Source organism: Chiloscyllium punctatum, chromosome 35 (genome assembly GCF_047496795.1).
Source record: "Chiloscyllium punctatum isolate Juve2018m chromosome 35, sChiPun1.3, whole genome shotgun sequence".
Classification (NCBI taxonomy): domain Eukaryota; kingdom Metazoa; phylum Chordata; class Chondrichthyes; order Orectolobiformes; family Hemiscylliidae; genus Chiloscyllium; species Chiloscyllium punctatum.
Genome location: NC_092773.1, coordinates 15,082,912 through 15,097,036, shown reverse-complemented (window position 1 = coordinate 15,097,036; position 14,125 = coordinate 15,082,912). Strand labels below are relative to the sequence as shown.

Here is a 14,125-nt window from a genome sequence, read left to right as displayed (position 1 = left end):
GTGGGTTGGGTGGAAATTTGAGGAACATCAAAGCCAATGGCATTGACAGGGAGGACAAAGGGAGAAGGAAACATGAAGATTTGGAGGTCTCCTTGACTGAGATGCAGAGCCTGTGACTCCCCTGAAGCACAACCTCTGCTTCCTTCTACCCTCATCCAAATGACAGGTAAAGGAAAATGAGTGCCACCACAAACCAAGTGACAGCAGTAAATGTTTCATTCTCTAAGGAAGGGGAATCCATTTTTGAGCAATGTCTGGCCCTTCAAAGAACAATAGCATGAAACATACACCTGCACAGTCTGCGTGAATGACATCCATTATCACAAATGCTGAACATTGACTGATGATATCAACGAAAAGTCCTGACCGAAGCACTTTTGACCACATCACTGAATATAATGAATCTATCCTACTAATGGTAATGAGGTACAAGAAATGTCTTGTGGCCTGAAAGAATCACCCTCATTGTCAAACTAGCAATCACTTTCCAAGGACATATTGTCTGCGCAAATTGTAGGACTGGCTCACTGCGCACCTTGGGCCTTCAAACATCCACACCATTATCCTCCATACATTGTCGTCTTTCTTCATCATTGCTGCCACATGCACAGTCTGCTTCTGTATGTGCGCCAACAGAGTTGAACAACAGACATTTGGATCAGAGCAATGATCTGCAACATCCATGGAGAGGAATCTCATGGGCCTACTTGACAGGGAGTCACCATGTCCCAATATTTTGAGGAGATATTTTGAATGTGATTCATGTGTGCAGCTGAATGCTAAACGATCATTCAGCTCAGGAGATCCGCAGTTCCCGATGTTGTCCACGTAGTCCCCAGTGGATCCAGCCACCAAAGTGATCCCTGATGCCACTGAACTAAGAATTGCTGCACAAACAGCTGAAAAACACATGCATCCATCAGCCCAAGGACCAGCACGAATCTTCAGCAGGTGTGCAGCCCAACCCTACTGGATGATAATTATCAACTGACAAACAGGAGGGTTTTTTGTGCCAAGAAAGGAATTGTGCTTTGATACATGTACTGCGTTCTCGTATATTATGATATGAAGGCTGCAATTTGCAAGGTCTCTCTTTGGTATGTTAAAGATTGGCAGCATAAAATGAAGGATGAGTACCAGATTTTAGAAAGATCAGAATAAAAGGCCAAAGCTGGAACCATGCAATTACAAACGTAAAAATCTTCAGGAGTTTATGGGAGAAAGTGAGATCTTGAGCTTAAGATGGCAACCTATTTCTTTCATCTTATTGCCAACTTTTCTCCTTTATCCTTGCTGGGTTACCTGACGTATGCTGGAGTTTTGTTTTGCTTTTCCTCATCAAAATGTTGCTGCAGTCAATCAAGGGCAAAAGGAAGGGAGAAGAGGAAGAGGGAGGTCAGAGAGAACAGTAGCCCCATAATTATAGGAAACCCAGCCTCAGTGGAAAACAGACTGAAAAAATTTGGAAAAAGATCAAGATGACTGGATAGTGAGATAAACAGTACAGTGGAAACAGCAAATGGTGGAAGCAGCCATTACATCAGATGCTTCAACTTGAATTCCCTGCACTGGGAATATTTAGTGACATTAAGTTATCCAACAGAACATGGGGTTGATGGTGCTTTTAAAGATAGCCAAGGTAATGATTATCGGACACTGGGCAACCCCACAGTTAATAACTAACAGATGATTCCCAGCAATAACCAAGGGCAATTAGATTATGGTTTCCAGTCTTTTGTCAGCTTTCCCAGAACAGACCTTTGCTTGATTTTAAATGTGACGTGGAACAATTTGTCTGCACCTTGACAGACCCTGTTTGAATTCTTATTAGGAACCAAAATTATAACATTCTCAGTAGCCTTGTCATGTGGCATGCAGCTTTTCCTTGCTCTGTCTTCTTCAATGGTTATCTTCTGCAAAACATAAACTTGTCACGATAAATTTGAAGTTTTCAACAATTGCCTCTTCCAGATGCTGCATCCCTTAATGAACCAAATACAGGAAAACAAACTGCATTGGTTTGAACAGAGATTATCTTGAGCAAACAAATCACAGTAATGTTAACTCTCCTTGTTCTTTGCAAATCAAATGAAAATATTTGATTCATTTCCTCCTACATGACGCAGGGAACCATGGTTTTGTAGGCTACATTTTGTTTGGGATCCTTTATTATGTTCTCCTCATAAAATCATTTCTTTATATTACTCTGAACTGAAACTGTGCAGACCAAACGATAACGACAGCAGTCTGCGAATTCAAGGGTCACAGGACATTGTGGAGAAGGTAAGTGGAACATTGCGAAATGATGCAAATTCTGAAATAAAATACAAGTGTCTGATAAAATTTAGAGATGTTGATGATTGTAAGGTCAGTTTTAGATTTAGCCTATTCATGATGAGGAAGAATAAAGGGACAGTTAACAGAGGGGTTAAAAATGACAAATGAGATTTGATAGATAAACATATCAGATGGATTTAATATAATTGTCAAAATAATGATGGGAAAAATGGAGGAACTATTGATAGTTTGATATAATGTGGAATGCACTGTCTGAAAGAGTGATGAAAGCCAATTTGAAGAGCTCCGAGAATTGGCCACTAAGAGTCAATTCAGCCAGATTCTCCAAGCTCACAGCTCACAAAGGTCGTGACTCACTTGTCTTCGCATGCAGCAAGCCGGGGCTAAGCAGAACATTCAGCTCCAAATTATTTCTGTAACATCACAGTGTTTGCCTGGCTCAATTGTTTCTGCTCTTGCCTGAGTCATAATGCATGAACTCCAGGCTCTTCTCACCACTATGATGCTCCTATCAATATCGATTGTTTATGGAAAATAGCACCATGAAAATAACACAACAAGAAGAGACTAACTCTGACCATGCTGATGCAGATCAAAACAAAACATTTCAAGAATTATTGGTGGAATGCCTACCTGAATCCCAGCCAAAACTTAACTCTGTACACAGGTTTCTGTCAAGTGTGGGGATGTGACAACCTCAGCTTGGAATGAATAGTTTTGTTTAGATTTGTCTCAATACACATAGTTATCTTGTGGCAATTCATTCTGTGAGCTCGGCACTATGGTTGGGGTAACATGCACCTGGTGATCAATGTGCCGCGTTGTTTCAGGTTGACAACAACTCACCTGGGATCAAGATGGTGCCATGGGGCAAGGAATGCAGAGGATGGCAATGGCTGAAAAAGGAAAGGCAGTCCAGGACAATGGTGCTTGTTATTGTTTATATTGCACTTTTTCTGGACTATACCCTACTAACTGTTATTGGTAAGTTCAGGTCGAATATTATTTGTGGACAATTGATGAAAAAATATAATTCTGGTCATCAGTAGAAGATAACAATATTGAAGGGCAGAGGCTGCAAGAGAGTCAGAGGCTTGAATTTCTCATGCACTGAGGGACCATGCCTCTTATTTACTGAGGGATCATGTTTCTCACATGATGAAGGGTCAGATTTCTCACTCATTGATTGATACGATTTCTCACACACTGTTGGACTATTTACGTTATACATTCACAATATAGATGAAGGAACTGAGAGCATCGTTGATTAATTTGCAAATAAGTGGAGGGGCAAGAAGTGTTGAGGACACACAAAGACTGCAGAAGGACTTGGACAGGCTAGGAGAATAGGGAAAGAAGTGGCAGATGGAATATAATGTGGGGAAGTGTTAGGTTATGCACTTTGGTCAGAAGAATAGAGGCATGAACTGTTTTCTAAACAGGGAAAGGCTTTGCAAAGTAACTTGGGATTCCTAGTTCAGGATTCTCTTAACATTAAGGTTCAGTTGTCAGTCAGGAAGGCAAATGCAATATTAGCATTAATTTTAAGAGAATTAAGATACATAACAGGGAAATCCTGCTGAGGCTGTATCAGGCTCTGGTCAGACAGTGTTTGGAATACTGAGAATAGTTTTGGGCCCTTATCTGAGGAAGGATGTGTTGGCATTGGAGGGTATCCAGAGAAAGTTTACAGAAATGATCCCAGGGAATAAAGGTTTGTCATATGAGGAGTGATTAATGATGCGAGGTCTGTGTAGAATGATGAGAGAGGATCTGATTGAAATTTACAGAATACTGTGAAGCCTGGAAGAGTGAACATGGAGAAGATGTTTTCACTGATACGAAAGATACCCACTGATACTCACTGATACCCTAGGGCATAGCCTCAGAGTTTAGGGACAACCCTTTAAAACTGAGATGAGGTGGAATTTCTTCATCAAGAAAATAGTGAGTCTGTGGAACTTATTACTGCAGAAGGCTGTGGAGGCCAAGTCATGGCTTCCATAAGGCAGAGATAGATAGATTCTTGATGAGTAATGGGATCAAGGGTTATGGGGAGAAGCCATGAGAATAGGATTGAAAAACATATCAGCCATGATCAAATAGCAGACATGATTCGATGGACTGAATGGTCAAATTCTGCTCATATCTAATGGTGTTATGTGCTGAGATTTTCACAAGCTTTATCCAGCTCATAACAGCAGTGAATGGTAAACTGTTCCCCTTCCTCCTCATCTATTTGTATTTGCCACTCTCCACACTCCCAGCCAAGAGACCAGCTGGGCAATATGATCTCAAGCCTTACATAGTATCTGTTCTGAGCCACTAAGGGAAGGTCCAGGTTGAGTTACTTGCTCGTTTTTTCTCAAACAATATTCCTTTGCTTTGTCTCGGTATCTGTTTGACCAACTTGCACGTCAGCTTCCAGAAGAAACAATGTGGGAAATTAACTTTGCAACCCACAGTCTCTGACTGTAATCAGAAAAGCATTTTACATTTTTGGGCTAATTCCCAAATTGTAATCCTGAATATGTAAAAATGTGCACTTTGATTTCTATCATAGTATCTGCAAATATCATCTATGTTGTCAGAAAGAGCCATTGCCCTTTGTACTGGAGGCTTCAGAGAGCTGAACCATTGTCACAAAAGCAGTTGTTTAACTTTTTGATGGCTACAAAGCAGGAGATTAAAGTGCACCACATTTCAGCTGAGGGAATTATAATCTTCACTCAGTATGGATTGAATGTTCTTTCTGTTTCAGTACCCATCATCCCTAATTTCTTGTATGAAAAACAGAACTCAGAAATGAATAGGTCAGCATCATCAGAGCAGCCACCAGCTTTGTCCTCCACACTCTCCCCTGGCCTCTCAGATTCCAGTGGTGGCCAGTTTACAATTGAGAATACTGCAGCAGCTGACAGTCAGACTCAAGGATTTAAATGGAGAAACATGACTGAAGCTGCCATCCCAAGCCTGAGGCCAGGAACTGGAAGAACCCACTGTAGTCGGAACAAATCATTCTTAGCAGAGGAAAACGTTCGTGTTGGCTTGTTATTAGCTTCAAAAGCAATTGTGCAGCTCATCGTGAATCCATTAATTGGCCCGCTGACGAACAGGTGAGTGAGGAAGCCTTCAGGAGGCAATTGAATCTGGGTTAATTCATATGTACTTGGCATCTCACTACATGGACTAAGAGTATACCGTGCTGTGCAAGGTGCCTTAATGTGCAAGACCATGGACCTTCCAGCTTGGTCTTCTGCTCTCATTTATCCATACAGCGGATCATTGACCTAAAGTGACAAAGAATCTGTGGCTAAACCTTCTCCCTTGCCAACCAAGATAAGACAAACAGTGCAGAAGTTTGGGGAAGCATTGTGTTTGCCTTTCAACTGAGGCCATGGTGCCCACAGTCGAGAGACCTGGCAGGGATTTAACTATTTCCTTTCACATTTCCTGCCATTGTTACAACCGAGAATTTCCAGTGGAGTTGTTGTACCTATGCTGTCTGAACGACTGAATAGAGCTTTCAACCGGGGAGTTCTGAGCTATTTGTGTAAGACTGCACTTTGTATTCCCCATTTCTCTTGACTGCAGGTTGCACCTTAAATCTGGCTGTCCAAAAACAGAGTTTTCCAAAAATCATATCCTGCTTTTATGCTCCATGAATCAAACTTAATTGCGTAACTTTTGAACAAAAAACTACGTTGAGCAATTCAACTCAGTGTGGCTCCCAGATGAGTTATTGGTTTCGTGTGCTGATCTGTCCTGTATAACCTTTGACCCCACCCAACCAAGTTTGACCTGAATTGCCCATTTCTTGAACCGCTCAAGCCCAAAACCAGCAGGATCTGAAATCAGGCATAGCCTCACTCCTTAGGTTGCTGATATCGAGACACTTGACCTGTAATTCTCGAGTAAAAGAGAAACAAGGTTCGTAGTACAGGTACACAATCCTTTATCCAAAACGCTTGGGGCTAGCTGGTTTGCGGAATTCGGAATTTTTTGAATTTCAGAATAAGTGATACTTCAATGGTGAAATTTTGAAACTCACTGTGAGTAACAGGTCCTGCGACAGAATTGAGGCCTGCCAGTCCTGGGCCACGCCCACCCATGTGGCATCTGAGTGACATGCATTGAGTGGGTGTGGAGTTGGGTTAACTGTTTGCACGCCAAACAACCTTGTTAATGAGATAAAAACGTCACAAAAAAACCTTTGGATTTTGGAGCTTTTTGGATTTCGGGAGTTTGGATAAAGGGTTGTCTCCCTGTACTTAAAACTTCTCTCAAACTGAAATAAACAGCATAACATCTTAATTCTGCTGCAAGCTGAGAAATAGGTGAGCTCAACAGCATAAATCTGGAAGTGAAATCATTTTATTCTCCTTTCCAAGTGACAACAGTCAAACAAGTTCATCTTCAGAATTTGAATCTGAAATTAAAGGCTGCCATTTCTAAACAAGCTGATCAGTTTGTCCAGTCAAAACTCTAAAAACTCTACTTTTAACACATGACATTGAAATATATAACTTTGCCCGAATACAAAGAATACAACTTAATACATTGAGATCATTTCCCTGCAAGGAGCATGGGAATTTTCAGTTGAAGTAGCTCCTGGGTAATATATCTTTTTTCATTTTCTGCATCAATTTTATTTTCTTTCTTTCAGGATTGGATATCACCTTCCTATGTTCACTGGTTTTGTGATATTGTTTGTGTCAACAATAAGTGAGTACAGATTGAATTACTCTGGAAGTTATGTGGGGGACACTGCAAGCTAATAGTGGGCCATGTTTCAGAACTCATTGACAGCTGTTGAAAAGGAATGTTGTCAGAGGCTTGTACCAAAGTATTTGTTAAATTTGTTTGTGGAATGTGGACATTGTTGGCTGGGCTAGCATTTATTGCCCATCCCTAAGTACCCTTGAGAAGGTGCGGAGCACTTCTTGCACTACTTGCAGTTTAGTTTTTGGAGCTAGACACAAAATGTTGTGAGGGAGGGAATTCCAGGATTACGGCCTTGTGACACTGAAGGAACACCTATATTTTGAGGTTTAGATGGTGAATGGCTTGAACGTGGACTTACAGGTGGTAGTGTTCCTGTATCTCCTGCTAACTGGCAGCGGTCATGGGTTTGGACAGTGCTGAGATCGATAGGTTCTTGAGTATCAAGGGAATCAAGGGTTACAGGAGAAAGTGGTAGAATGGGGTTGAGAAAATTATCAGCTATGATTGAATGGCAGAGCTAACTCGATGGGCTGAATGGCACAATTTCTGCTCCTATGTCTTATTGTCTCACGTCGAAACAGCCTAGGTGAATTTATGCTGTGTATCTTGTCAATGGTACTGAATGCTGCCACTGTGCATCAGTGTGTGAATGTTTGTGAATATGGTGCCGATCAAGTGGATTGCTTGGTCCTGATGGTGTCGAATTTTTAGTGTTATCAAAGCTCCACTCACTAAGTCATGTGGAAGTATTCCATCACAGTCCTGACTGGTGCTTTGAGGACTGTAGAAAGACATTGGGGAATTTGGTGGTGAGTTATTTGCTGCAGATTGCCAGCCTCTGACCTGCTCTTATAACCATTGTATGTATACAGTTAGCCCAGTACTGTTTCTGGCGAATCATAGCCTCAACATGTTGATAGTAGTGAATTCAGCATTGGTTTTGCTATTGAATGACATGGAGCAAAGATTAGAATCTCTCTTAGAGTCACAGAGTCATAGAGATATACAGCACGGAAACAGACCCTTCGGTCCAACCCGTCCATGCTGACCAGATATCCCAACCCAATCTGTCCCGGCCCATATCCCTCCAAACCCTTCCTATTCATATACCCATCCAAATGCCTCTTAAATGTTGCAATTGTACCAGCCTTCACCACATCCTCTGGCAGCTCATTCCATATACGTACCACGCTCTGCGTGAAAAAGTTGCCCCTTAGGTCTCTTTTATATCTTTCCCCTCTCACCCTAGACCTATGCCCTCCCCGACCCCAGGGAAAAGACTTTGCCTATTGATCCTATCCATGCCCCTCATAATATTGTAAACCTCTATAAATTCACCTCTCAACCTCCAACGCTCCAGGGAAAACAGACCCAGCCTGTTCAGCCTCTCCCTGTAGCCCAGATCCTCCAACCCTGGCAACATCCTTGCAAATCTTTTCTGAACCCTTTCAAGTTTCACAACATCTTTCCGATAGGAAGGAGACCAGAATTGTGTGCAATATTCCAACAGTGGCCGAACCAATGTCCTGTACAGCCACAACATGACCTCCCAACTCCTGTTCTCAATGCTCTGACCAATAAAGGAAAGCCTTCTTCACTATCCTATCTACCTGTGACTCCACTCTCAAGGAGCTATGAACCTGCACTCCAAGGTCTCTTTGTTCAGCAACACTCCCTAGGACCTTACCATTAAGTGTATAAGTCCTGCTAAGATTTGCTTTCCCAAAATGCAGCACTTCGCATTTATCTGAATTAAACTCCATCTGCCACTTCTCAGCTCATTGGCCCATCTGGTCCAGATCCTGTTGTAATCTGAGGTAACCCTCTTTGCTGTCCACTACACCTTCAATTTTGGTGTCATCTGCAAACTTACTAACTGTACCTCTTATGCTCGCATCCAAAGTTACTTAACATGGATATTGAGCAATTTTGCTGCATTTGGACATGGAATGCTTCGGTATCTGAGGAGACACAGACAGTGCTGAACATTGTACAGTTCTCAGCAAACATTCCCACTTCTGACCTTATGAAGGTGAGAGGTTCATTGATAAAGCAGCTGAAGATGGTTGAGCTGAGGACACTCTGCTGAGGAATTCCTGCATAGATGTCCTGGAACTGAGAAGACTTACCTCCAATAATCATAGGTGGGTGGGGGAGAATTCACCATATGAGATAATAAGCAGGAGGCTTCTTTGTCCATCTTTGACATCCACCACACCACCTCTTTCCCCATTCCAATGCTCTAAACCCCTCCCCCCTCCAAACTCACTAAATACAAAATCCCCTTTGTCCTCACCTACCATCCTACCAGTCTCGGCATCCAACACATCATCCTTAAACACGTCCACCAACTCCAGCTAGACCCAACCACCAAGAACATCTTCCCCTCCCCACCCTTCTCTGCCTTCCACAAGGACCATTACCTTTGACAGTCCTAATTTTGTGCCACTCTCCCCACCAACCCCTCTTAACCCCCAGGTACCTTCACTTGCAACCGGAAAAGATGCAAAACCTTCCAGTACACCACCACCCCTTATCTCCATCCAGGGCCTCAAACAGTCCTTCCAAATGAGACAGAGGTTTACGTGCCTCTCTTCCAACCCAGTTTACTGCATTAGTTGTTCCCGATGCGGTCTTCTCTACATCAGGGAAACCAAGTGTAAAGTTAGGGAACAGTTTGCTGAGCATCTCAGCCGGGTCCACAGGGGCCAACCGGACCTCCCAGTCACCACCCGTTTTAATTCCCCTTCCCACTCCCTTTCTGACATGACCATCCTTGGCCTCCCACGAGGAGGTTGAACAGTTCATCCACTTTACCAACACGTTCCACCCCGACCTCAAATTCACCTGGACCGTCTCAGACTCCTCCCTCCCCTTCCTAGACCTTTCCATTTCCATCTCGGGTGACCGAATCGACACGGACATTTATTATAAACCAAACGACTCCCACAGCTACCTAGACTACACCTCCTCCCACCCTGTTCCCTGTAAAAACGCCATCCCATATTCCAAATTCCTTTGTCTCCGCCGCATCTGCTCCCAGGAGGACCAGTTCCAATACCGTACATCCCAGATGGCCTCCTTCTTCAAGGACCGCAATTTCCCCCCAGACGTAGTCGACGATGCCCTCCACCACATCTCTTCCACTTCCCACTCCTCCGCCCTTGAGCCCCGCCCCTCCAACCGCCACCAGGACAGAACCCCACTGGTCCTCACCTACCACTCCACCAACCTCCATGTACACCGTATCATCTGTTGTCATTTCCGCCACTTCCAAACGGACCCCACCACCAAGGACATATTTCCCTCCCCTCCCCTATCAGCGTTCCGAAAAGATCACTCCCTCCGTGACTCCCTCGTCAGGTCCACACCCCCCACCAACCCAACCTCCACTCCCGGCACCTTCCCCTGTAACCGCAAGAAATGCAAAACTTGCGCCCACACCTCCCCCCTTACCTCCCTCCAAGGCCCCAAGGGACACTTCCATATCCGCCACAAATTCACCTGCACCTCCACACACATCATCTATTGCATCCGCTGCACCCGATGTGGCCTCCTCTATATTGGGGAGACAGGCCGCCTACTTGCGGAACACGTCTGGGACACCCGGACCAACCAACCCAACCACCCCGTAGCCCAACACTTCAACTCCCCCTCCCACTCCACCAAGAACATGCAGGTCCTTGGACTCCTCCATCGCCAGACCATGGCAACATGACGGTTGGAGGAAGAGTTCATCCCTCCAACCACAAGGGATGAACTCAGATTTCTCCAGTTTCCTCATTTCCCCTCCCCCCACCTTGTCTCAGTCAAATCCCTCGAACTCAGCGCTGCCTTCCTAACCTGCAATCTTCTTCCTGACCTCTCTGCCCCCACCCCACTCCAGCCTATCACCCTCACCTTGACCTCCTTCCACCTATCGCATTCCCAATGCCCCTCCCCCAAAGTCCCTCCTCCCTACCTTTTATCTTAGACTGCTGGACACACTTTCCTCATTCCTGAAGAAGGGCTGATGCCCGAAACATCGATTCTCCTATTCCTTGGATGCTGCCTGACCTGCTGCGCTTTTCCAGCAACACATTTTCAGCTCCTCCATTGCCACGATAAACCAAACTGTGAATTGGAAGAACAACACCTCATCTTCTGCCTGGGCAGCCTGTAGCCCGGAGGACAAAACATCGGGCTCTCCAATTTCCATCCCCTTCCCTTCCCCCAGATCCCTTCCCTGCCCCTCCCCACTCCTCCCAGTCACCAACCAGATTCATTCCTCCCACTGACCAACCAGGTCGTACTCTCTCCCTGTCTTTACCTATCCCCATTTCACTACCGTGTCCCTGCCACTCCCTTTGTCTGCAGCTCCCTCTGCACCCACTCTGAGTCCTGAAGAAGGGTTACACCTGAAATGTCGACTTCTCACCCTCCCGATGCTGCCTGGCATGCTGTGTACTTCCAGCCTCCTGCTTGCCTACCTTGAATTCCAGCATCTGCAGGGTTTTTTTTGTCTCTGTCTTTGACCTGATGCCATGAAACACCTTGGGATCAGGAGTCAATGTTGAAGATTCCGGTGCAAATCTCTTGTGACTGTGCACCAACTATGCTGTATCTGTCTTGCTATTAGGACAGGAAATACCCAAGGATGGTGATGGTTTTGTCCAGGTCATCATCAATAAGGTATCATTCCAGAATATGACTATATCAGGCTGTAGCTTGAATAGTCAGTGAGACAGCTCTCCCAAGTTTGGTACAAACCCACAGATGTTGGAAGGGTGGGTCAAAGAGGGTCAGTTTATCATAGAGTGCACAGAATCCCTACAGTGTGGAAACAGGCCCTTCAGCCCAACAAATCCACATTGGTCCTCCGAAGAACAACCACCCAGACCCACTCTCCCCCACCCCACTATCTTATATTTATCCCTGACCAATGCATTGAACCTACACATCCCTGAACATTATGGGCAATTTGGCATGGCCAATTCACCTAACCTGCACATCTTTTGGATTGTGGGAAGAAAACAGAGCACCCGGAGGAAACCCATGCAAACACAGGGAGAATGTGCAAACTCCACACAGACAGTCGTCCGAGGCTGGGACCAAACCAGGGTCCCTGCCGCTGTGAGGCAGCAGTGCTAACCACTGAGGCCACCATGTCTGGTACCTTTGTCAATGATGTGTGGTTCATCGGGTTTCATTCATTTTGTGCAACTTCTGTAAGAATTCGTAAGATTTTGAGGTGAATTTGAATGTTTCAAACTGGCTAATAAATGACATGAATGGAGAAATTGAGTGTGTTCAGTATGAATTGTTCCAACTCAGCAGCTGTCCATCAGTGCTCCAAATTAATAAATAATTCAATAGACTAAAAGAAGAGAGGAGGGTAGAAAGTTATGGAAATCAAAATAATGCAGCATTTATTTTATTTCCAAACTATGAGGTTCTTCTCACTGAATTAAGGAACTGTATCCTTCCCTGCTATGGAAGATGGCAGTTTCACCCTGGAATGCCCAATCAAATTCTTGGTCTTCCCATTGACACTACTTAACTTTCCTCTCCTCTTGTTGACAGTGTACGCTTTCTCGAACACCTACTTCTGGTTATTTGTTGCTCGAGCTCTACAAGGAATTGGCTCGTCGTGTTCTTCAGTCGCAGGTATTTCTGATGGGTGTTGAGAAATCCCTGGTGAAAGGCAAGGTAACGTGCAGAAGAAAACTGCAGGACATCAGAGACTAGTAATTGAATGATACTGAAGTGGAGTCTTAAAGGTTTTGAAAGATAGAAAGGGGAAAATAATCAGGGGTGCAATGCATTTTGAGGTCTGGGGGAAAGAGTACATTTGAGGAGCAATTTGTATTATGAGTCTAAATTTCAACACAATGGAGCGATAATTGAATTGCAGCATTGAAGTTGGCTCCTAGCTTCTGGGACAGAATTTTCCCCTCCCTGCAGCAAGAAGTGAACGAATGGGGTGAGTTGGCTCTGGAGGGAAACTCATTGCCTTCTCACCACCTCAACAATTATGTTCTGGGCAAGAAGTTCCATTGGGAACTTTCTCAACTCACCAGCAATTACAGTGCTCCAATTGTCAGTCAGTGCCATTTCGGGGCCTCAACTCTTTTCCTCCATCATCACCAGCCTTTTTGGCTGGTTCGAAAAGTGATTAATAGCTGGGAAACAATGGTGACATATCTGCGCTGTTGGGGCTTGGGGCTTCAATTGTCCAATGTGGGGCCATTTGGAGGCACAGATGGAGACAAGGTGGCCTCTGAAAGCCAAACTATTGCTCTTGCTGCAACCCCTCTCTACCCACAATCCTCACCTCAAAGTAAAAGGAAAGAAATGATTCATTTCCTTGCCACTGGGTCCCAAAGGAGTGGATCACAAATGGTGGATGACAGAACCCGGGAGGCCTCTATTAATCAGCAGTTTGTGGTGACCCCAGTCACCAATATCAAGAGATAGATAAGGTGAGATACGCAGCTGAGTTTTCTCAATGGTCACATAACACATTTGCCTGCATTTTTCAATAATCCCACTGTGTCTGCAATGACCATTCAAAAGGATGATCCAATTAGTGCCATGTTTTCCTTATCGCCAGGCAACTTTCTTCCATTGCCTTGAACAAATTATTCTTGAATTCACTTCCATCATGACAGGCAGGATAATAGCTTGTTGGATGCCGTATATGGGGAAAGAAAAAAACACAAGGGGGAAATCTAAAGGAGCTTAAGGCATAGTCATAGAAATAAAGTTATGCGTGAAAGAAAAATTGAGAAAGAAGTGACTGAAAGATTGCCAGCAGATAACAAATGTGTTTCTACATTTCTAAGAATGTGAGTTGGATTCAGGTGAAAAGAAGCTGAGAAGACTTTTATTTAATTCAGACATTCAAATCATTAGCATCTGAACAGAGTAATGGGGACAAACTGTTCTTACTCATGAAAGAATCAAAGGAAGGGAAAATATTTGAAGTTATTGATTAAAGAAAAGGGAAAACGACATGGGGAAAAACATTGTCACACTGGAAATAACTTGATCTGGATAAAAACAGAAAATGCAGGAGAAACTCAGCAGGTTTGGATCTGAACTGAGTTCTGATGAAGAGTCA

General features: G+C 44.1%; 1 protein-coding gene across 1 annotated transcript in view; it reads left to right on the top strand.

The window, feature by feature from the left end:
- The first annotated feature begins 2,117 nt into the window (after positions 1–2,117).
- Positions 2,118–14,125, top strand: part of LOC140459559 (chromaffin granule amine transporter) — a 32,444-nt gene continuing 20,436 nt past the window's right edge. Inside the window, exons 1-6 of the mRNA XM_072553805.1 lie at positions 2,118–2,140; positions 2,226–2,283; positions 3,129–3,282; positions 5,060–5,414; positions 6,965–7,023; positions 12,586–12,669. Coding sequence (XP_072409906.1) covers positions 2,118–2,140; positions 2,226–2,283; positions 3,129–3,282; positions 5,060–5,414; positions 6,965–7,023; positions 12,586–12,669 — 733 coding nt within the window. The remainder of the gene's footprint in view (positions 2,141–2,225; positions 2,284–3,128; positions 3,283–5,059; positions 5,415–6,964; positions 7,024–12,585; positions 12,670–14,125) is intronic.